The sequence below is a fragment of the Gorilla gorilla genome, chromosome 3 (genome assembly GCF_029281585.2).
Source record: "Gorilla gorilla gorilla isolate KB3781 chromosome 3, NHGRI_mGorGor1-v2.1_pri, whole genome shotgun sequence".
Taxonomy (NCBI): Eukaryota; Metazoa; Chordata; class Mammalia; order Primates; family Hominidae; genus Gorilla; species Gorilla gorilla.
In genome coordinates this window covers 33318345-33343776 of record NC_073227.2, presented here as the reverse complement: position 1 = coordinate 33343776, position 25432 = coordinate 33318345, and the positions used below count along the sequence as shown (strand labels likewise).

General features: G+C 37.7%; 1 protein-coding gene across 6 annotated transcripts in view; it reads left to right on the top strand.

The window, feature by feature from the left end:
• Nucleotides 1-718: 718 nt before the first annotated feature.
• SEPSECS (Sep (O-phosphoserine) tRNA:Sec (selenocysteine) tRNA synthase) overlaps nt 719-25432 on the top strand; it is a 40939-nt gene continuing 16225 nt past the window's right edge. The window contains exons 1-9 of one of the 6 annotated variants that reach the window (XM_055385543.2): nt 890-1088; nt 1579-1833; nt 2230-2384; nt 4349-4467; nt 5123-5281; nt 6163-6316; nt 9252-9354; nt 16185-16314; nt 16455-16546. In XM_055385543.2, coding sequence (XP_055241518.2) covers nt 975-1088; nt 1579-1833; nt 2230-2384; nt 4349-4467; nt 5123-5281; nt 6163-6316; nt 9252-9354; nt 16185-16314; nt 16455-16546 — 1281 coding nt within the window. In that variant the 5' untranslated portion in view covers nt 890-974. Of the gene's footprint in view, nt 1089-1111; nt 1529-1578; nt 1834-2229; nt 2385-4348; nt 4468-5122; nt 5282-6162; nt 6317-9251; nt 9355-16184; nt 16315-16454; nt 16547-25432 lie in introns of those variants that run through there. The other 5 variants (XM_063705221.1, XM_004038500.5, XM_055385541.2 and 2 more) reach the window with 5 other exon arrangements.

Here is a 25432-nt window from a genome sequence, read left to right as displayed (position 1 = left end):
AGAGCAGAAAAAGAATGAAGAGTCTTGTGACAAGGGCCACATTCTCCTGGGGTAGTAAGTAGCAACCAGCTACAAGAAAGTCGGCCACACGGCAAGCTGGCTTAATAACAGCAGCTGTAAGCCTAGTTGGATTTTTTTCCCCCCCTTAATCAATTTTACAAAATGTTCTTGGGGATAGTTTCAGGATGGTCAAACTAATTCATTAATTCAATATCAACTTTTTTTTTAGGCCCTACTTTATTCTGGGCACTGTTTTAGGTGCCCGGGGGAAGGGGGCACCGCAGCAAAAACCGAGGCCCTGCCGTTAGGTTAGAGAGTTTACATTCATGAGTGTGTGTGTGTGTATAAACAAACGTCTGGCATGTCACGTGGTGAGTGGTAAGTGCTATGGCTAAACAGTAGTGTCAAGGGGAAAAGGAGTGGGGCACTGCTATTTCCTATGGGGTTGTGAGGCAGTAATAAGTGTGGAAATGTACCAAAGTAAAGATCGAAGGTTCTGGCATCTGACAGTTTGAATAAGGCGGAAGCACAGACCCTGCACAGATCTCAACCATCCAACAGGACTGAAACACAGAACTTGGAAAAACCCACGTACCTGGTTCTTACTCTGCTCGCTCGGTCTGCACAAGTGCAAAATCGTTTCCTTAAGTTCGTATCAGGAACACCACGGTTTAACTAGACCAATCAGCCGCAGCGGGGCGGGGCTAATTTCAGTCCCTCCTTTGCCTGAAGTCAGCGAAAAGCGCGGACTCCCTCGCGCATGCTCAAATACTCCAACTTCCTCCTGGAGCGGCATCTGAGAAGGTCTGCGCATGTGCACGAACGAGAAGTGGTTTGTTTTTTTTTGTTTTTTGTTTTTTTTGTCCCAAGGCGCTGCCGTACCGTCCAGGCGGCGAGTTGCATTCTGGTTCCGTCGTGTGTCTGGCGTGTGGAGCTAGTGCTCCCGCTTATTCGCCACTGTCGCCACCGCTGTCATGAACCGCGAGAGCTTCGCGGCGGGAGAGCGGCTGGTGTCGCCGGCTTACGTGCGGCAGGGCTGTGAGGCCCGCCGCTCGCATGAGCACCTCATACGGCTGCTTCTGGAGAAGGTACCGAGCTGTCGGTCCCCTCCCCAGCCGCCGCGACCCCGGGGCTCTGGCTCCGCCGGGCGTCCCCGCTGGTGCTGCCTCACCGGCAGCTTTTTGCTGCTTGAGACTAGTCCCAAGTCTGTCTCAGCTTGGCTTGCCCTAGCTGACCGACTGCGGTCTGTGCCTTCTCAGCCTTGCCAAAGCCAGTGAAAGCCAAATGGTGTTGTTAGGAGGGGGTGTTGGGGTCGGGGTTTTGAGTCCCGCTGTTTCTAACTTCGGGATGCGGAAGTGAGGGAAAGTCCCAGTGTACTTTTTTATTCGCGGAAAGGGCAAAGTTCGCACCTCCATCTTTCACCACCCTCAACGACTCAGAACACATAATGGTGTTTGTAGACTGTATGCTAACTCGAACCACGAGCTTTCCGCGGAACTTCACAGGTCTCCCTCCTGCCAGCGTTCATGTATTTTAATTTCATTAAAAGTTTTGTTGTGTTTTGTTTTTTTGAAACAGAGTCTCGCTCTTTCGCCCAGGCTGGAGTGCAGTGTCGCGATCTCGGCTCACTGCAGCCTCCGCCTCCCGGGTTCACGCCATTCTCCTGCCTCAGCCTCCCGAGTAGCTGGGACTACAGGCGCCCGCCACCACACCCGGTTAATGTTTGTATTTTTAGTAGACGTGGGGTTTCACCATGTTGGCCAGGCAGATCTCAAACTCCTGACTTCAAGTGATCGGCCATTCTTGGCCTTCCAAAGTGCTCGGATTACAGGCGTGAGCTACAGCGCGTGGCCAAAATTTCATTGAAGTTTGACAACTACCGCCCTTCTCCACGTCCCACCGCCCCAGTCGTAACGCCCTGGTTTGAAGCATCTTCACTGGGGATGTGGTGTATTGGTTTTCAGTTAGTTTCACTTACGGAAATTTAAATATCTGAGTAAACCTCATTGTATGCATTTATCACCACTTCTCGAAATCTGTAAATAATTGTAATCAAATGTACAAACGTTTTGCCTCTTTGCGGTCTCTATATAGTGGTGAATTTATGCCTGAATTTTAGAAAACGAGCGTGGCAAAATACACGTTAAAAAGAAAAAATGTATTCCTGTAGTATTCTAGAGAACGGTAGTTTTATTAAATATAATCATAAGTGTTTTTTTTTTTTTTAAGGGCAAGTGTCCAGAGAATGGCTGGGATGAAAGTACACTTGAACTCTTTTTACATGAACTTGCAATCATGGACAGCAACAATTTCTTAGGCAATTGTGGTGTGGGAGAAAGGGAAGGGAGAGTGGCATCCGCACTGGTTGCTCGTCGTCATTACAGGTATCTTTTTTTAAGTAGTACGGGAGATACATCGTTTATTTATTTTTGGTTCAAAATAATGGCAGCAGTATTCATCTTAATAGATTATCAAATGTTAGCTTGTAAACCACTTCTTCCCTGCTCTAATGGATATGTAAGCCAAATGCAACAGGGCGATGGAAACAATTTTATCTCAGCAGGTGCTTTTCAAAGACAATAGAGTAAAACTAAGTGGGGGTTACCCTGTCAGGTTCTGGGTGACTAACACAGGCTATACGTTTTCTTAGGAACGGTTACCCTAATAAACGTATCTGGTTGTAAGAGTTCAAAATCCATTAAGATTGTTTATAGCTTTCCATATTTCTTTTCTAACATTGGTAGTGTTTTTTTTTGAATGATTTATAGTTATCAACTTTAAATTTTGTTTTAAACTGTTTAAACTGAATCGCGTTTTATAAATACCTCTCTGTTGCAATAGATACTGGGAAAGGTGTATTAGATTATTAAGTGACCTTTTTCTTTTGCATTATTGCAGAAAGCTTTTCATCAATTCTGATAACGATTTAATTAGTAGTTAATTGGTAGTTAATATGATCACTCATTGCTCTGTCCACTAACCTTTCTGTGAAGTGTAAACTCTTAAATGAAACTCCTGTCTTCCATGCTTTTACATTATAATGAAAATTTCTTGGGCATCGTAGAATTTGTATTTCAGTAAAAACCACTGCAGTCAAAACTGATGATAATGCCTAACTTGGATGAAAATTTCAGTTAACAGTTTGCTGATAACATGGTTGATAATATATGTAAGAAATGTTTTGTACATGAGATTTCAGTGGTGAGGAAGTACAACACTAGTATTCTTCGATAATCCCGCTATACCGAATTTCTGATATATTTGACTGTCAATTAGAAATTACTCAAATTACGAAAGGGTTTTTTATTTTAAAGAGTATTGAGAGGTATCTTTAAACAATGTATAATATCGTCTAATTTAAAATGAGATTTGCACACTGATTTTCTAGGAGCATATAGTTCTTTTAAAATTAAGGCAATATTTGAACCATCATTGGAACTTAGCCCAGTGTGGAATTAGGGGAAAAGTAAAGAAAAAAGATAATTTGGCCGGGCACGGTGGCTCACGCCGGTAATCTCAGCACTCTGGGAGGCCAAGGCGGGCGGATCATGAGGTCAGGAGATCCACACCATCCTGGCTAACATGGTGAAACCCCGTCTCTACTAAAAATACAAAAAAATTAGCCGGGCGTGGTGGCGGGCGCCTGTAGTCCCAGCTACACGGGAGGCTGAGGCAGGAGAATGGCGGGAACCTGGGAGGTGGAGCTTGCAATGAGCCGAGATCGCGCCACTGCACTCCAGTCTGGGTGGCAGAGCGAGACTCCATCTCAAAAAGAAAAAAAAAAAAAAGATAATGTTTCATGTATTCTAGTTTTCTATTGCTACAGAACAAACCACCCTAAAATTAAGTGGCTTAAAACATTTATTGTTACCTCTCATAGCTTTTTGGATTAATTGGGCTCAGCAGAGTGAGTATTGCTTTGGGTCTGTCATGTAGTTGCAGTCAGATACTGGCTGAGAGTTTAGTCATCTGAAGGTTTGCCTAGCATGAAAATTTCACACAGTCACTTCTGCTAGATTCTTCCTGGCCAAGCAAGTCACTAAATTCAGCCCAGATTCAAGTGGAGAGGAAGTAGACTCCATCTCTTGGTGTGGGAGTAGCATGTGGCCATAGGGAGAAAAAGAATTGATAGTGGCCGTCTTTGGAAACTAGCTATCACAGCATAATTGATGAAGTTGTTTCAATTTAAGTAGGAGAGTTCCACATCATTAATAGTTTGTGACATACATCTGTAACAGCCAAATATTGCTCCTGGTGTTTTTTTGGTTATTATATTTGCATATTGGTACATTGTATTACTCGGGATGCTGAATGTATTTGTCCAGTTTTTGGCCCATTTTTTGCTTAGGTTCATTCATGGCATTGGACGATCGGGTGATATTTCTGCTGTGCAACCAAAAGCTGCAGGCTCTAGCCTTTTGAACAAAATTACCAATTCTTTGGTCCTGGACATTATAAAGCTGGCTGGTATGTACCGTCTTAATCATAATGCTTTTGGCTGTCTGGACACACACACACACCATTGACTCATTTCATTTATTATTGCCCCTTTCCAAAAAGAGTATGAGTGGCTTTTGAAAATACTTCTTCTTTTTTTTTTTTTTTTTTTTTGAGACGGAGTCTAGCTCTGTCGCCCAGGCTGGAATGCAGTGGCGCGATCTCGGCTCACTGCAAGCTCCGTCTCCCGGGTTCACGCCATTCTCCTGCCTCAGCCTCCTGAGCAGTTGGGACTACAGGCGCCCACCACCACGCCTGGCTAATTTTTTTTTGTATTTTTAGTAGAGACGGGGTCTCACCGTGTTAGCCAGGATGGTCTCGATCTCCTGACCTCGTGATCCGCCCACCTTGGCCTCCCAAAGTGCTGGGATTACAGGCATGAGCCACCGCGCCCGGCCGAGAAGACTTTTTTTTTTTAAATAAAAAGTCTTTAGAATAAGATGGAAAATCAGAGCCATAAGCCCTGAAGTTGAATTTGGCATTGAGCTTCCCAAGAGTGAGTACAGAAACAGAAGCACTAGGGCTACGACTCTTACTATTTTATATATGAAATATATTATTTCCTCAAAAAGGATGCTGGGTGCTTAGTAGGATAACAGATTTCTGTTTTGCTGCTTATTTGTAGGTGTCCATACAGTAGCCAACTGCTTTGTAGTTCCTATGGCAACTGGTATGAGTCTAACTCTGTGTTTCTTAACATTACGACACAAAAGACCAAAGGCAAAGTATATTATATGGCCACGAATAGACCAGAAGTCCTGCTTTAAATCCATGATCACTGCAGGTAAGAGAAGTGTCATACATAATGTTTTAAACATCATAATTATGAAATTCAGATTTCTTATATAAAGATAGATAAATGAAAAATTAACTCTCTTCCCTATTGCTTTTTTAAAAGAAAAAATTGTAAAATATATGTAACAAAATTTAATGTTTGTATTACTTTATGCAACTTTTAAGTTTATGGATACCTAAATATCTATGGTTCCATAATTATTATTTGTTGGGGGACCTTTGCTTATATACTAGTTAAGTGTACTGTTTTAATTGAAAATGTGAAAACAATTTTTATGCAAAATTTACAGTATACATTTTGTTTTCATAGGAGGCTTTTGTAGGCTATGAGATGGATCAGTGATCCTTAGGCTACTGAAATTTATTATGTTTTTCTTTAGAGGTAAAACATTAAGTAGATGATTGTGATTTGTTTCACTGAGTGAATTGTATTATTATTTATGTCCATCTCTGAAATAAAGTGAACTTTAAAATAAAACAGAAATATCACCAGAGAATGAGCGGACTTATTTTTCTGTGGATTGAAATTGAACTGGATTAAAGTGATCCTTTTTGTCATCAGTGTCTATGTTATGACTTCTATAGATATCTATTTAACATTTGTTTTCTTTACTTTCCAGAATTCATTCTTGTCATATCCAAGTGTTAAATAGACTTATGGTCCTAAAATTGTGTAGTAGTCCCTCACATTATTTTGACCTGCCTTTGACTAATACCAGTAGTGAGCCGTGTATTTACTACCAGAGGAAGGTTAATCTACCAAAATAAATATTAGGAGTTCTTGTGTAGAATAGCATGCTTCCTAGAGTTTCAGGATCTTCCCTTATTTTAGTTCACACTAACATTTTGTTTTCTGGTTGGTTTGGTTAGGTTTTGAGCCTGTGGTGATAGAAAATGTTTTGGAAGGTGACGAGCTGCGTACAGACCTGAAAGCAGTGGAGGCTAAAGTCCAGGAACTTGGGCCTGATTACATTCTGTGTATTCATTCTACTACATCCTGTTTTGCTCCAAGGGTGCCTGATAGGTAAATGATTTGTGAATATTGTCCTTTAGCTGTTTATCAGTCTTTTAAATAAAATATGATATACTAATTCTCAAATATGCTTAAATAACACTTCATAATAAATAGGTGAATGGTCTGTTCTAAGAGAATAGATTGACCTTGTGGAGAAATAGCGTTAACAGCTTGGGAAACCAACCATTTGAAATATAACAAGGAAAAACAACTAGTACAGGGTGGGGAGCTCCCTTTATCACCTGAGTCGATGCAGACCGTCTCTGTTTTCTTGCTCTTTGTCCTGTTTCTGATCTCTTAGCATGTTTTTTCTTATTATTTAATAGTTTCTTTTCTAAGCTAAATGTTGGGTTTACTTCTTTTCATTGCTATCAGTATTAATAAATTTTAAAAAAATTAGGATTGTTTACTTTCAAATTTCTGTAATTGGAAGATTAACTCAGATTATACCTTAGGTGTGCATAGTGGTTGTCATTGTCTGCGTTTTGAGAATAATACAAATATTTAAGAAAATAAAAGCAAAAAGGAAAGAAAAAGCAAAGGTTTACTCTTCTAAAGGATAGCCACACATTTTTATTCTGAAAATGTAATAGGCTCATGTCTAGTAATACAGATTTCTGTTTTTGACTACAATTTTTTTTGTTTCATTTTAACATTTTGAATGGAAGTGGTAATAATTTGTAAGCACTATATTGACTTTGGGCTTTTCTTGTAGCATCAAATTATACTTTGGTTTTAATTCATGGAATTACATTATTTGGCAATAATGAATTCTATGTTGGCTTTTGTTATCTTACAGGCAGATTGTAAGAGACAGTTTTTTAACTATGCTCTTAAAAATTTAGCTTGCTACATTCATGAGCCTGTGAACTCTATTAGATTACTTTTCATATGCTTTGTGGTTTATTCATTACTTACCAATCAGATTTCATATTTGTATTGAAATATTAAATAAGCATTGTTCTTTGTTGATGGTTTTGATAGCTATAAAATTTTTAATGTGATAGAAATCACATTTTGAAAAACAGCATATGGATATTTGTATTAGTTGGATTATTTATCCTTGTGGGTACTTTGCTTTCGTTTCATTTTGACTAACGTCTTTTGAATGTTTCAGTATGCCTGGCACAGTGTTAAGTGTCTTACCTGTATTATCTCCTTTAGAAAAAATTTAATGAAGATTTTTATCAGTCAGAAAAATTCTCATTTGTCACTGTTGTGTAATGAATATTTCTGAGTAAGAGCGAAGTTTAGGAAAAGGGTGATGCACAGTAATGTTTGAATTTCTGACTTTATTAAATTTTAAAACCACATTTTGTTTTGTTTTTTTTTTTACATCGGCTTCATTCCTTTTAATTTTTTGGGTACAGTATACATTTTGTTTTTATTAATTAATCAGACAAAAACTATTGTGGAGGAAATTCACTTAAGGGAAATGTTGCAAAAAAGAAGGGTATTATTTCTTTTAACTGATAAACACCTTAAATTGGCTTCTAAGTTAGAAAACAATTTGATACATATGAAAAATATTTTTTCTGCTTCTCCTTTCATTTAATACTTTTTTTTTTTTTAACACACCCTAACCATTAACAGATTTAGGTAATTCAGATTATTTAAAACTACTCACAAGTTATTTTTTTTCTTTTAAAAATAGATTAATGTTATGGAGCCTTATTTTCAAAGAAATTCTTTATTAAGGAATATTTTCATTAGAACACACACATATGAAAGTGCCTTTTATTTTATGAAGAAAATACTTCTGTGTATCCCAGAGGTCTATTTTGTTAAAAACATCATCTGATTAGTTTGAAGTAACAAAAAGGATTTCTATATCAATTTGTAGGGTTTGTGAAAACGAATGATAAAATGAGTTTTTAATTCATAAGACTTCAAGCAAGCAAACTGATAATTTGTTTTTGGTCTGAGGCAAACTGGACAAAAAAAAGAAAACTTGTAACAGATGAACATAATGGTATTCCTACTTACAGTTAAAAATATATTAATGACATCTACTAGAAATAGGACATGTATTATGCGTAAATCGGTAATTCAAACTATATATTTGAAGTATATCCTGTCAAAAAGGACTTTACTTGTATAAAAATGCTTTCAAATTCTTTATACTTTAGAAAGAAAACTTTTAATAATTTTACTAAAACATAGGATTTAGTTTTAGTTTCATAGCATGAAGACATTTCTATTAAAGATGAGCTCAGTCACAAGAAGTATTTGGCTTTGTGAAAGAACATCTATTTATTATGCTGTCACTGAAATTTATTACCTTACTTTGCATAAAGTTAGACTCTCAAATTAGATTAATATGAGAGGTGTAAAATGAAAAAGTAAGAGTAGATAAGGGCGGATTTAAAACCAGTAGCTATTTGGAAGATTCCTCACTATCCAAGTTGTTGGAAAATGTTAGTTATTTTGGTAATGACACATTTTAATGTTCTGTATTTTTTAATACATTAAAGTCTATTTGAGAATGCATTTTTTATTTTATGAGATGTTTAATGTGAGATTTCTTAAGATTCCAGATACGCTAATTATTTTGCAGATACTAGCTTCAGTATGGTAAGCAACCAAAAGTGGAAAAAAAGAGCATACCATCTTGTGAGGGGTCATTATAAATAATCTTCTGGCTTTCTGTTTAGGGAATTTTTAATTTTAAAATGATTTATCATCTACATAAATTTTTGTATTTTTTTTGTATATTGATAACATTAATTTAAAAGCCTTTTTAGGTTTATTCGAAAGAGCTTGCTATGTATTTCCAAGCTGCTGAATTACATGTCAAAATACTGCAATAGAAATTTCAGTGTTTGTCGTTTTTTTCCTTTGGTGTACATTAAGGATAACTATTAAATTTTTAAAAAACTTTCTGCACTATCATTTATAAAGCACAGTGTGAGTATGTCTTTCTATTGAATGTTTATGTTTATAGATTAGAAGAACTGGCTGTGATTTGTGCTAATTATGACATTCCACATATAGTTAATAATGCTTATGGAGTGCAGTCTTCAAAGTGTATGCATCTCATTCAGCAGGTAAGAGAGTTTAAAATGATATGTATGTCAAGGAAAAATTCATTTTAACATATTATAGGATTATTACTTTTTCTTACAATCTGATATAGTAAAACAGTTATTTATGACCATCGGCTTCAGGTTGTGTTAGGAACTTACATCTGATAATCTCTCAATAAAAGTCATTATTCTTTGATACTGTGGTGATAATTGGACTGATAGCTTTGGTGGGCTAGAATCAACATAGAAATACTTTAGTAGTTTAGCTTTTAACTTTCTGAGACTGTTTCATTACCAGGATTTTCATTTTTCTAATATACTGGATTATACCATTTAAAAAAATATGATTTAGTCTATATTTAAGGAATTATTGTACCTTATTATCTTAGACTAGAAGTGACTTCATTTATAAACATGCTAGTATATAGCTATGGAATTGGCAGGTTTTTATATATTTTTTTTTAAGCATCAGCTAGATCCTGGTCATTTGTTTGAGGTTCTAATTTTGAAAATATGTCTTTGTTTCCCATGTGACTTATAATAAGAACTATGGCCTACAAGGCTTTGTGTATTCAGGCCTTTGCTGATTTGCTGATTTCATTTTCTACTGCTTTCCTTTTGCCTGCTGTGCTCCAACCACCCTTGCTGCCTTACTTTTTTTCCATTTTGTCACGTGCCTGCACTTCCAGGCCTTTGCTCTTGCTCATCCCACTTGCTGGATTGCTCTTCTAGAGAGTTGCGTAGCTTTCTTTAGGTCAGTGAGACTTCCTCAGAAACTCTGTCAATGATTGTTATTATTGACAATCAATAAACCGGTTACTGGACAAAGTGAGTGAATAAATGAAATATTGTGTTTATTTATACATGTATGATACAGGCTATATAGTTTGTTTGCATAATGATGTTAATATACATACTCAGTTTTGACATACATGTCAAACCCTATCTAACACTTCCCCCTTCCTTGCTAGCGTTTTCTAGTTTTTTATTTTTTTGAGATAGGGTCTCACTCTGTTATCCAGGTTGGAGTTCACTGCAGCCTCAACTTCCCATGCTCAAGTGATCCTCCTACCTCAGCCTCCCGGGTAGCTGGGACCACAGGTGTGTGCCACCACACCCAGCCAACTTTTTGTATTTTTTCTAGAAATGGGGTTTTTTCATGAGGCCCAGACTGGTCTCAAACTCCTAGGCTCAAGCCAGCCTCCCACCTCAGCCCCACAAAGTGCTGGGATTGCAGATGTGAGCCACTGCACCCAGCCCTTGCTAGCATTTTCTATCCTTCTTTTTGCTTTGTTACCGTGTTCATTGATTTTAAGATGCTATGTTCTACATTTTGACATCTGAAATTGTGATGTCTTATAATCAGTGGTGTCTTACAATGTTAATAGGCATTTTTTTTTTACATGGTGACATATAAAATAATGATGTTTCTTAAAATTGATGGCTCCTTGCTATTTTTCTCCAGAACACTTATCACCATTTGATATAATGTTCGTTATTGACAGTAATTAGAATTAAGGTTCTGTTGGGGTAGAACTTTGTTTTGTTCACTGCTGTGCCCTCAGTACTTAAGACAATATCTGGTACATAATGGACAATTAATAACTGGTTACTGAACAGTCAGTGAATAAATAAAGTATTGTATTTATGCATGTATGGTATGTACTACATAGTTTGTGTGCATAATGATGTTAATATACACATACAGTTTTGACATACATGTGATTTGTGTTATGTGGGCATAAGTTATTCACAGATTACCTGTGTCTTGCTCCAATATGGTAAATGCTCTGAAGCACAATAGATACTATCTAGTACATTTTTTTGTCTTTTATATTATTTTTAGTATACTAGTATCATCTTTTACATAAATGTGGCTTATATGAAATAGTAATCACTGATTTGCTTAATTTCTTTACTCAACTTTGTATCAGTTAGGATGTCATTGGCAGCAAGTAACAGGCACCCAACTCAAGTTGGCTTAAACCAATAAGGAAATGGATTAATTTATGTAGCAAGTCCAGAGGTGGAGTGGGTTGTAGGCATGGTGTGTTGGGATTTCTTAAAACCTTTAGAGAAAGACTGTTTACCATTTCCTTGGTATTTCTTTTTGCTATTCCTTAACTTTTTAAGGCTTCTTCACTTATTGTAGACTAGGTTATATCTAATTTGTATGGTCATAGAGGAAGGGTGTACAATTTTCTACACTGGAAATCTTGAAAAACATTTTATTTCAGTGATTGATTTTTATTCCTCCTTTCCCTTTCCCTCTTGCTCTTCTTCTGTGTAATTTTTAGCAGCTTCTCTCCTTTTAAAAGTCAAATACCATCAGTATTACTAAAAGTTTAGGAAAATGAGGAAGGAGTAGAAGATCACTCATAATGCTATTACCCTAACAAATACCCTTAACAATTTATGTATTTACTTTTTCTCTTTTTATATGCATATTGTTTTTACATAGTTATATTCATTGTGTACGTTTAATTTTTTTAGTGTTATATTTCTGTACCCTTCAGATGCTATAAAGTTTTCATAATGATCATTTTAATGATACAACATATTTTTAAATACTAGAAAATTTGGTGGTGCACTTGAAGAGGTTAAAACTAAGAGAGGCTGGGTGTGGTGGCTCCCCTCTGTAATTCCAGCACTTTGGAAGCCTAAAGCTTGTGGATCACTTGAAGCCAGGAGTTTGAGACCTCCCTGAGCAACAAAGCAAGACTCCATCTCTACAAAACTAAAATTTAAAAAAAAATTCTCTGGGTGTGGTGGTGTGTACTTGCAGTCCCAGCTACTCAGGAGGCTGAGGCAGGAGAATGGCATGAACCCAGGAGGCGGAGCTTGCAGTGAGCCTAGATAGCCCCACTGCACTCAGCCTGGGTGACAGAGCGAGACTCTGCCAAAAAAAAATAAAAGCTCCAGAATACAATAAGAAAGGTGCTCTTGGAGTTGCACATCCCTAATACTCTGCTTTGTCGTTACCTCTCTGCATTTGGGAGGTGGTTTTACTAAAATTTTAACCAAAAAATAAAACTATAAGATGGATGAATAAACTTTTAAATGCAGATATTGTTGCAGATAATGTATTACCTTCTAAAGTTGACATTTGTTAAAAAATTTCTTTGATACCTAATATCTGGGTATATTTATGGAGTGCATATGATATTTTGATACATGTACAGATTGTGGGATGATTAAGTCAGAGTACTTAGGCTATCCATTATGTGGCATTTATTATATCTTTTTGTGTTGGGAACATTTCACATCCTCTCTTCTAGGTATTTTGAAATATACAATACATTGTTGTTAACTATAGTCACTGTACTGTGCTGTTGAACATTAGAACTTATTAAAGTGGACATTTCTTTAAAACAAAAAAAGCAAATATATAAACATTCTATTTTTCCCAAATTGGCCTTCACCAAAAGAGGTTGTGGCACTATTGATTTAAATCAAATGAATACTTGAGTCTTGTTGAGTGCAGGTTGCTGTTTCATGACATTCTAAAAAATTAAAGTTAGCCTTAATTCATCTCAGTAGTCCTTATTGTTAATATATACCATTTACTACACACTCTCCATGTGTCAGGCATCCCTACTAGGCTTTTTTTTTTTTTTTTTTTTTGAGACGGAGTCTCGCTCTATCGCCCAGGCTGGAGTGCAGTGGTGCGATCTTGGCTCACTGCAAGCTCCGCCTCCCAGGTTCACGCCGTTCTCCTGCCTCAGCCTCCCGAGTAGCTGGGACTACAGGTGCCCGCCACCATGCCTGGCTCATTTTTTGTATTTTTTAGTAGAGGCGGGGTTTCACCGTGTTAGCCAGGATGGTCTCAATCTCCTGACCTCGTGATCCACCCGCCTCGGCCTCCCAAAGTGCTGAGATTACAGGTGTGAGCCACCGTGCCTGGCCCCCTACTAGGCTTTTAAAGTTATCACCTGAATCCTGGCAATTTAAGGTGTACTTCTTATTCTCATTCTGCACATGGGGAAATAAAATAAGTGGGATTAAGTGACTTGCCTAAGGTCCTGTAGCTACAAAATAGCCCATCTAGTTCAGTGCGACTCCAAAGTCCCATTTTTCTGTTAAAAAACAAAGTACTAAAATACTAATACTGTAAGTCTTTTCTTGAGAAAATAATATTGCAATAATCAATCAATGAAGAAAGAAGTATAAATAAATTTTTTTTTATTTTTATTGTTTTAACATTATGTTTTTAACTTTTTTGTTTTTAAGATGAGACCCCAGAATGACTTAAGGCTGAGCATATAGAGTATTCTGTATGCACATAACCCCACCTCCAGGGGAAGTTAGTTTTGAGTAACCTATATTTCTGTTTATATTTACTAAAATGACGAATTTAAGAGATTCATGAATTATGGATGTTAGGATAGATTAATGGAGAGGGATATAGTAGAGTCACAAAAATATGCGTATAAGACTGATTATTTTGAGTCAGAATGGATTGTAAAGTTCCAAAAGTGGGAAGCAGCAACTTTGCCTGTTAAGAATTTGAGAGAAGTAGGTATTACTACTGTTTATTCACAAACCCAATTGTCACTTCATTCAACAAATACTTTCTGGGTTCCTGCTTGTGTACCAGGCACCAGGGTAGGAACTGGAGATGCAATAGTGAATCCGACAAAATCTTTAACCCTCATAGAGCATTCTGTTTTTTGTGGGAAAGCAGAGAGTAAACCTTGAGTATGACAAGTCTTGGATAAATGCTCTGGTATTTGGGGAGGATGGATATCATTAGATAGAGTGATCTAGGAAGCACTCTTCAAGAAGTACATGTGAGTGGAGCTCTGAATGATGCAGGCGGAAGCTTTGCAGCTCTCTAGAGAGAGAGATTCCAGACAGAAGCTAACAGCCAAGACTCTGAGGCAGGAGCGTGCTTGGAATATGTGAGAAATAGCAAGGAGGCCAGTATGGCTGAACCATAATGAACAAGGTGAACAGTGGTTGTAGAGCTTTGAGGTGTGTTAAGGGTTTGGGATTTTATTTTTGGTATGATCATTGGCCATGGAAGGATTTCAAGCAGGAAAGAGTGACATGCTATGTGGGAAATAGACTGTAGGGAGGCAAGAGTGGAAGGCTGTTGCAGCAACCCATATGAGATTTGTTGGTGGCTTTGGCCAGGGTGGTAGTTGTGAAGGTGGTAATAAATGCTTTTATTCAGATGTATTTTGAGAGTGGATTTTAGAGCATATACTGATGACTTAGATGTAGCTGAAAAAAGAGGGTCTTGTACCGTTTCTGAGATTGGGTCTGGCCTGTTTGTTTTCTTGCCACAGAATGTGCTGCCTTTTAAATGCTTTCTGTGTTTTAGTGATGGAAGGGTTCTAGCAAAGTCTGGTGCACTGATTCCTCTAGTACTTCTGCTTTCAGTTTAGGTTCCTGTTTCTCTCAGGAGGCCTTGGACAGTACTAAAATGTTAATACAAAGGCAACTCTGACTGTTCCACTTACCTTTATATGCTGCTACTTCGCATGTTTTCCGGTTTTTTTTTATTCTGTTAGTCTTATATGCATCTCTCTATTTTCCTGTGATATGGTGAGATTTTCTCTGATCATGGTTTATTAGGAAATTAGAAAGAAGAGGAAGAGGAAGGTTAAGATTTGAACAGTTGTATAATGGCCTCCAGAGCAGCTGCTCCTCTTCCCCGCTTCGGCTGCTTCCACCTGTTGCCTGGATCTGGACTCTGAGATTAGGCCAGCTATCTGCTCCTTCTATTCTCCCTCAGATAGCGAGGTGTGAAAATGAAGGTCAAATATGGTTATAATATTAATAGGAACGCAGATTGTGAATACAGATTGAAAATCTGTGGCTACAGATAAAGAAAAAGACTATCTTGGTTGTAATTTAGATAGTATCTCTATTTTTAAGAAGAGAAAATTGAAGCACATTAGACAGAAAGTTGGATGAGGACCGAACTTAGTTTGTACATTTCTAGTAGGTAAGTATTCAATTTTTCACCAGAATATTAGATTTTCACTGGAAGTTCATTTGCAGTGGAATGAAATAATCTAAGTTTATAATATTAGGGAGCATGAGTTATGTAGAAACATTGCTTCTAGAATTGCCAAGAGTATACAAATAAAACTTCCATTAAGTGATGTTAAAAGTAAAACTTTGCATTTGTTTTTTATCTGAGTGCTTAAAATGGTCATACAGGTAGTAGATTGTCCAAGCATTAAAGAGAGGCACATGTATAATTAACTGTTTGGCAACTCGGATGGCTATAGTCCATTAGGTTATGGTGGCCACCCTCGAACTCACAGAGGATGTTTAAAACCACTTAATAGTTATAGGACCCATTGTAGACATTTGTTGTCAAAAAAAGGAGCACAGATGAGAGGCATGGGATGAATCCATTCTTTCTTATCAAATTTTAAGGTGTAAAGCTTTGTTTCATTAAAGTTCCCACCTGAGCTGATACTGAAACCGTGCTTGCCTCACAGAGTTGTTATGAAGATTAAATGATTTATGTGTGAAAGCAGGTTGTAAACCTAAAGTTGCACATATAAGGAGCACCATTAAAAATTTTGGTTTAATACTTAAGAACATTTTCTTGGCACTTTTACAAAGAAAATAAAAATAAAATTTTTCAGTTGTTTTTTCCGTGCATTGTTTTAATGGTGTTTATTTTTATTCTAAGGTAGAGTTGACAAAAATTGTATATATTTACAGTGTACAATTTGATGTTTTGATGCATGTATATATTGTAAAATGGTTAAATCAGGCTAATATATTAATTAACTCAAATAGTTTTAATTTTTTGTTGTGGTATTTGTTTGTTAATAGCAGTTGTCTGTTTTCCTAGCAACTAATATGTAATATCATATTGATTCCAGGGGGCTCGAGTTGGTAGAATAGATGCTTTTGTTCAGAGCTTGGACAAAAATTTTATGGTTCCAGTAGGTGGCGCTATAATTGCTGGCTTTAATGATTCCTTCATTCAGGAAATCAGCAAGATGTATCCAGGTAAATAAATAAGTTGCTTTTCAGAAAAAGTAGCTAACAAACAAAAATCCATTTGTACATAGGCTATTGTAGTAAACCTTAATTTCCAAAGCTACCCCCCCGCCCCACAATCTTAATGTAACTTATCCTTCTTATTTCAGGAAGAGCTTCAGCTTCACCTTCTTTAGATGTCCTTATTACTTTATTGTCTCTTGGATCAAATGGCTATAAGAAGCTACTAAAAGAAAGAAAGGTAAGCTTTCCCTTTAGGTGTCGAATAACATTCTTCACTAGAACTGTGCTCCAAATCATTGGTGTTTTCTGCCTATTGGTTTCTTGCACTGGGAGGGAGACATCTAGTATGGTCCGACAGTATTTATTCAGATCTGGAACCACCATAGGTGGTTTCCTATTAGTTTTTGTCAGCCCGTCTATCCAGATATTACGAGGAATCTTGGTTAGGTGATTTTGCTTTTATTTATTTACTTTTTAGAAACTCCCGCATTAGGGACTCTTATTCAATAAAATTCAATTCATTTATCACTTAAAGGTACTTAAAGGTAGAAGCTCTTAAAAGACAAATGGACAAGTCATCTTTTTAGTTTTTGGAAACTTGAAAATTGTTTAGGAGTGAGATGTCAGTCACAAGAGGAAGAATCAGGTCAGAAGCTAGCTCTATCTTTTTTTTTTTTTTTTTTTTTTGAGCGGAGTCTTGGGCTGGAGTGCAATGGCACGATCTTGGCTCACTGCAACCTCCGCCTCCCAGGTTCAAACGATTCTTCTGCTTCAGCCTCCCGAGTAGCTGGGATTACAAGCGCCCGCCACCACACCCGACTAATTTTTTGTGCTTTTAGTAGAGACGGGGTTTCACTATGTTGGCTAGGCTGATCTCCAACTCCTGACCTCGTGATCCACCCGCCTCAGCCTCCCAAAGTGCTGGGATTACAGACGTTACCCACCACGCCCGGCCTATTTCTTGTCATTATTGAACGCTGAACTCATTAGTTATATTGGTTATGAAAAGAAGTTACATTTATATTTGAAAACATGACTTTATCTCCAACACAACTAGCTTAATTCAGGATACCTCCAAAAGACAGAGCTTGTATAGCTAGGGCAGGCAGTGTTTTATTCATCTTCTCTCTGGGAGAGAGTGAGTCCTCTGGTGCAGTTTTTAAATCTGATAACTTTCTAGCACTTAATAACAATTGTAGTCCCTTATATTTATAATAGTACTTTATATATTCTAAAGCATTTTCATATGTATTATCTCATAGATGATCTCATAGCCTTAGGATGAATACATAACAAGTTTAAAAATCTTGTACTCTATTTTACCCCAGTCTTCCTACTAATTCATCCCATGGGAAAGTAATTGTTTAATTGTGAGGACATTTCTTAAGATTTATGTGATATAGGAAAAGATGCTCAATGTCATTAGTAATTAGGGAAATGCAAATTTAAAACCACAATGAAATACCGCTACACACCTTTTAGAATGGCTAATGTACCAAAATATGCAACAAGATAATGACTCTCAAATGCATTATGCTAAATGAAAGAAGTCAGACTCAAAAGGCTACATATTGTACAGTTTCATTTATATGCCATCCTGGAAAAGGTAAAAAATATAAGGAAAGAAGAAAGATTAATGGTTGCTAAAGGGTAGGGATTGGGGAGGGAACTTTTTAGGGTGATGAAACGTTTTATGTCTTGATAGTGGTAGTCGTTTCATGACTGTATATATTTGTCAAAATTCATAGAAGTGGGCACCTAAAAAACAGACATCCCGAATTTTACTATGTGAGTGAATTGTACCTCAGTAAGTCTGACAATGAATTTTTATACAATAAGAATAAAACTCTGGTTTTATAAACTCCAAATTGTAATCATTCATGGTCGTAGATTGTTGTAGCCAAGAGAAGACTGTGGCAAATCTTTCAAGAAAACAGATCCATATGTCAGATAACAACTCTCTATAGATGAGGAAAACTTGTCATCTGCTTCTGTGAGAGTTTAGTTGTTTCAGATGCCAGTGGTTCTTAGCTCTCCTATAACTAGTCGTTTCGTCCTGGAAAAGTTTTAAAGATTTTATTTCCCCGTTTGTGAAAGACACAATTGATATCTCAGGCCACTTTTAGTCTTAAAAGACTCTAGAATTTTTCTTAAAAGAGTTACTTCCTGGACTTTGGGCATAATAATCATGGGAACTGGCCTGTAATTTAGTAATCCAGTATAAGGCATATTGGTAATATAAATTAGACATTTTGTAAATTTGAGTTTTTCTTTTTAACGCAATGGTCTCTTCAGTTTCATGTTACCTCATACCCATTTTTACCCTTATGAAGCTGTCTTGGCTTCCCTCCCTGCATCTGAATAAGCCCACTTAAAATAGCGTAGTCTAAAGTATGGAAATGCAAAGGTAAAGTTGAATGTGGGATAAGATTCATTGAGTAAATATTTAACTTACTGTGTATTTATTGACCACATGTCATGTGTCAGGCATATAGATATATATAGATATAGCAGTCAATAGTAGATAAAGATACTTGCTCTTGAGGAGCAAACATTGCCTATGGGGGAAACCAGCAATAAACAGGCAACATAATATAGAAATTACAAAGTTTGCTTGAAGGTGAAAAGTGCTATGAACAAAAGCAAGAATAAGGAGAATTTGGGATGATGAGGTGGTGGTGGAAACTGATTTTTAAATATAGTGATTAGGGCAGGCCTCATTGAGAAGGCGACTTTTTTTTTTTTTTTTTGAGATGGAGTCTCGTTCTGCCACCCAGGCTGGAGTGCAGTGGCATGATCTTGCCTCACTGCAACCTCTGCCTCCCGGGCTCAAGCTATTCTCCTGCCTCAGCCTCCTGAGTAGCTGGGATTACAGGCACACATCACCATGCCTGGCTATTTTTTGTATTTTTAGTAGAGACGGGGTTTTGCCATGTTGGCCAGGCTGGTCTTGAACTCCTGACCTCATGTGATCCCCCCCACCTTGGCCTCCCAGGGTGTTGGAATTACGGGCATGAGCCTCCGTGCCCAGCCCAATACCATGACATTTGAGTGAACTTGAAGTTTGAAGGAATATACACATATGATGGTGAAGTGCGTTTCAGGCAGAAAGCCAGTATCAGGACTCTAGGCCAGATGTGGACCTTGTGTATTTGAGAAGCAGCAAGGAGGCCAGTGTGGCTGGAGCAAAAAGAGCAAGGAGGAGAACTGTGGGAGTTGAGGTCAGGGTGGTAATGAGGGTGGGGCTGATCATGTGGGGCCTTCTAGGCCACAGTAAGGTCCGTGCCTCATACTCTGAGTGAAATAGGGAGCCACTGGAGGTTTGAATTGAGTAGAATGATCTGACAGGCTTTGAATGCTCACATTGATAATAGATTGGGGGGCAAGGGCAGAAGCTGGATGGATACCTGTTAGGAGCCTTTTATAGTGGTTAAGAAGTGATATTGGCTGGGAGCTAGATGGTGGCAGTGGAGGTAATAAGAAGTGGTTGGAGTCAGGTTTGACCTGAGCAATTGGAAGGATGGAACAGCCATTAGCTATGATGGGGAAGCTGTAGGTTTTGGGGGAAGACTAGGAGTTCAGTTTTGGACAAAATTGAATTTGAATTGACCTTAAGATAGAGTTGCAAAGTAGAGAGTAGGATATACAAGTTTAGGATTAAGAGAGAACTGGGCTGGAAATAAAAATCTGGGAGTTAACTGGCCAAGAGACTAGATGAGATTGCAAGAGAGTGAGTCTAAACAGAAAAGAGGTATAAGGACTGAGCTCTGGGCACTACAGCATTAAGAGGTCTGAGAAAAGCAACCAGCAAAGGAGACTTAGAAGGAACATTCAGTGAGGAGGAAGACCAAGAATGGTGTCCTAAGTCATCCCTTGGTATCACTCAGATACCAAAATCTTTAGATGCTCAAGTCCCATATATAAACTGACATAGTATTTTCATATAAATTATGCACATCCTCCTATATTCCTTAAATCAGCTCTAGATTACTTATAGTACTGAATACAATGTAAATGTTACATAAGTAGTTGTTGTACTGTATTGTTTAGGAAATAATGTCAAGAGAAGAACTCTATGCATATTCAGCACAGATGCAATTTTTTTTTTTTCAAATATTTTCAATCCACACTTGGTTGAAGCTGTGGAGGCAGAACTCATGGATACGGAGGACCAACTGTGTATTAAGGAGGAGGGAGTGATTAGCATAGCTGATGGCACTGATAGGTCAAGTAGGGTGAGCATTAAGATTTGACCATTGGTTAGAAAGGTTTCATGTAAAAATCATTCTTAACATAGTCTTTCCATGCAAAGTTTGTGTTTATACAAATACCATATACATCCTTATACATTTATATACATATGAAATAATTACACGTAATACTGAGCACTTACTATGTGGAAGGCAGTCTTCTAAGTACATTTTTATGTATACATTTAATCCTTAAAATATTCTTATGAGGTATTGTTATCCTCATTTTCATAGGAAATCGAGAAGTAACATGTATGAGGTGAATTGTGGAATATGGACTGAAATCTAGGCAATTGGATCTCCTATTCTCTGTCTTAACTTCTAAATTCTACTTGCCTTTTTAAATATAGAAGATAATCTAGCCTGGTGGATTTATATGGCTGTAAATCTCAAGATGTGGGTCTACTGATATCTAAAGGAGACAAAAACAGTGAATAAATCTAGCTACTCTGGCCAAAAAAGCTCAGTTATATTTTAGAGAGGATATATGTTGTTTTCTTGTGCAGAATCACTGTCATTGGAGAACTGCTCCTCCCTGACTCCAGGTGGTCCTGCTGAGTCTATCAATTACAGTGTCCCTCCTCTTTCATATGGTGGGCAGATGATCTGGCTAGCCTGGTTCACAGGCATGTGGAGATAGTGTCCTTCCAGTATATTTGATTGATCCTTTAGAGACAGGACCTCTTGCTTTGCAGATAGTAAGCTGTAAGGATATAATCTTACAACTGTCAGCTGCCGTATTTCTAGCCATGCCAAGAGAGACTTCTCAACACTAGGGACTATAAGAAGAAAAACAGAATTAAGTCATTTGAGACTCTATCCAGCCATGCCTGCTTGTGGACTGGGCTGTGAGATGAAGCAGTAAATTCCCATCTCTGTTTTAAACTTTCTAATGCTGATACTTTTGATTCCTTTTATACCCTTAAGCCCTTATATCATTAAGTCCTTCACAATGTTTCCAACATTCATTTCTTTCCATTTCTACTGCTATCACTCCCTAATTTAAGTCCTTACCACATCACACCTCATGGTTACAGTAATTTACTCACACTTCTCCTGTTCCCCCACCTTGGTCTACTCTTAATTTGTCATATTGTGAGCAGTGCCAGGTTAATATTCTAAAGACACAACTTTCAGAGGCCAAGGTGGGCAGATCATGAGCTCAAGAGATCGAGACCATCCTGGCCAACATGGTGAAACCCCGTCTTTACTAAAAATACAAAAAGTAGCTGGGTGTGGTGGCACACACCTGTAGTCCCAGCTACTTGGGAGGCTGAGGCAGGAGAATCACTTGAACCCAGGAGGCGGAAGTTGCAGTGAGCCGAGATTGCACCACTGCACTCCAGCCTGGCGACAAAGTGAGACTCCATCTCAAAAAAAAAAAAAAAAAAAAAGACACAACTTTCTTCAAGTTGTTTTGCTTTGGGTTCTGGTTGCCTACAAGACAAAGTTCAAGCTCCTTTAAAAATAGTATTGGCCCCTGCTCATTCATTTATTCATTCAAACAAATATTTATGTGTAGGCCCTAAAGCTAAATCCACAAACAAGACTGACTTAGTCTTTACCTCTATGGAAATTATAGTTTTGGGAGGAAATCTAGATATTAAATAGTTACAAATCTGATGAGAATTATGAAAGGAAAGCAGAGTGTGTGAGAGCATCTATTACCAAACCCAGCTGGGACACCTACCCCAGATCTGGAAGGGTCAGGTAAAATCTCCCTGGAGAAAAGACAGTGCATTTATTCATTGACATTCGTGGTGTGGTCCTAAGGTAGTACTGATGGCTAGTACAACTGTGGAACTATGAAAGGGTGTTTTAAACTGAGTCTAGAAAGCAAAGTACTGTGCAGTTATTTGAGAGTTTATGTTTTGAGTCACTTTTTAAAATTAGCTTTCCTTTAGGGTAGATTCAGATTCATTAGGTCAGAAGGAGGGCTTAGACAACTGCATTTTTAACAAAATTTTCCTGATGAATTTTGGTGCAGATTCATGTTTGATAGCCCTTGTTTTGGGGCACATAGGTCACTTGTGTATATAACAGAAACTTGGAGAGGAAACATACAATATCATAGCATTTTAACACTTATACATAGGTGGATAATATTTTATGGCATTTGAGATGAAATGCATAAACATCCCAAATATCAAAACTTCGAAATATTACATTAGTTATCTGTGTTTATTTCTGATCTTTTGTAGTCTTTTTTCTTAGATTTTTTTTTCTTTTTTCTTAGCTGCTTTTTGTTTTATATTGAGCACTCCTCAGATTTGGCTAAAATCATAAATTTATTTTATTTATTTATTTAATTTTATTTTTAAATAGAGATAGGGTCTTGCTATGTTGCCTAGGCTGGTCTTGAACTCCTGGACTCAAGCCATTCTCCTGCCTTGGCCTCCCAAACTGTTGGGATTACAGGCATGAGCCTAAGTTTATTTTTAAACTAAATAAATGGAATATATTATAACTAACAATAAGACCATTATACAAAGTTATAAGTCATTTTAAAAGTATACTTTATTATATAGATAGTAACTTTTAAGACTAAAAAAATATTATTTTAGGTTCTGGGGTACATGTACAGGATGTGCAGGTTTGTTACATAGGTAAACGTGTGCCATGGTGGTTTGCTGCACCCATCAACCCATCACCTAAGTATTAAGCCCAGCACGCATTAGCTATTTTTTCTGATGCTCTCCCTCCCCCTGCACCCCTCTGACAGGCCTCAGTGTGTGGTGTTCCCCTCCCTGTGTTTGTGCGTTCTCATTGTTCAGCTCCCACTTAGAGTGAGACCATGCGGTATTTGGTTTTCTGTTCCTGCTTTAGTTTGCTGAGGATAGTCTTCCAGCTCCATCCATGTCCGTGCAAAGGACATGATGTCATTTCTTTTTAAGGCTGCATAGTATTCCATGGTGTAGATGTGCCACATTTTCTTTTTTTTTTTTTTTTTTTTTTTTTTTGAGACGGAGTCTGGCTCTGTCGCCCAGGCTGGAGTGCAGTGGCGCAATCTCAGCTCACTGCAAGCTCCGCCTCCCGGGTTCACGCCATTCTCCTGCCTCAGCCTCCCGAGTAGCTGGGACTACAGGCGCCCACCACCACGCCCGGCTAATTTTTTGTATTTTTAGTAGAGACAGGGTTTCACCATGTTAGCCAGGATGGTCTCGATCTCCTGACCTCGTGATCCGCCCGCCTCGGCCTCCCAAAGTGCTGGGATTACAGGCGTGAGCCACCGCGCCTGGCCGCCACATTTTCTTTATCCAGTCTATCATTGATGAGCATTTGGGTTGATTCCATGTCTTTGCTATTGTGAATAGTGCTGCATTGAACATACATGTGCATGTATCTTTATAATAGAATAATTTATATTCCTTTGGATATATATCCAGTAATGGGATTGCTGGGTCGAATGGCATTTCTGGTTCTAGATCTTGAGGAATCCCCACACTGTTTTCCAAAATGGTTGAACTAATTTACATTTCCACCAACAGTGTAAAAGTGTTCCTATTTCTCTGCAACCTTGCCAGCATCTGTTGTTTCTTGACTTTTTAATAATCACCATTCTGACTGGCATGAGATGGTATCTCATTGTGGTTTTGATTTGCATTTCTCTCATGATCAGTGATGTTGAGCTTTTTTTCATATGTTTGTTGGTTGTATGGATGTCTTCTTTTGAGAAGTGTCTGTTAGTGTCCTTTGCCCACTTTTTAATGGGGTTGTTTGATATTTTTTCTTGTAAATTTGTTTATGTTCATTGTAGACTGGATATTAGACCTTTGTCAGAAGTGTAAGTTGCAAAATTTTTTTCCCATTCTGTAGGTTGTCAGTTCGCTCTGATGATAGTTTCTTTTGCTGTGCAGGAGCTCTTTAGTTTAATTAGATCACATTTATCAATGTTTGCTTTTGTTGCAATTGCTTTTGACATTTTCGTCATGAAATCTTTGCCTGTGCCAGTGTCCTGTATGGTATTGCCTAGATTTTCTTCTAGGGTTTTTATAATTTGGGGGTTTACATTTAAGTCTTTAATCCATCTTGAGTTAATTTTTGTCTAAGGTGTAAGGAAGGGGTTCAGTTTCAAGTTTCTGCGTATGGCTAGCCAGTTTTCCCAGCACCATTTATTAAATAGAGAATCCTTTCCCCATTGCTTGTTTTTGTCAGGTTTGCCAAAGATCAGATGGTTGTAGATGTGTGGTCTTATTTCTGAGTTATCTATTCTGTTTCATTGGCCTATGTGTCTGTTTTTGTACCAGTACCATGCTGTTTTGGTTACTGTAGCCCTGTAGTATAGTTTGAAGTTGGGTAGCATGATGTCTCCAGCTTTTTTCTTTTTGCTTAGGATTGTCTTGGCTATACAGACTCTTTTTTGGTTCCATGTGAATTTTTAAATAGTTTTTTTTCTAATTCTATGAAGAATGTCAACAGTAGTTTGATGAAAATAACATTGACTCTATAAATTTCTTTGGGCAGTGTGGCCATTTTCATGATAGTGGTTCTTCCTATCCATAATATGGAATGTTTTTATATTTGTTTGTGTCCTCTCTAATTTCCTTGAGCAGTGGTTTGTAGTTTCCCGTGAAGAGTTCCTTCACTTCCCTAGTTAGCTGTATTTCTAGGTATTTTATTTTCTTTGCGTAATTGTGAATGTGAATTGTGAGAGCCAAATCATGAATGATTTGGCTCTCTGCTTGTTTGTTGTTGTATAGGAATGCTTGTGATTTTTGCACATTGATTTTATATTCTGAGACTTTGCTGAAGTTGCTTATCAGCTTAAGAAACTTTTGGGCTGAGACAATGGGGTTTTCTAGATACAGTATCATGTCATCTGCAACCAGAGACAGTTTGACTTCCTCTCTTCCCATTTGAATACCCTTTATTTC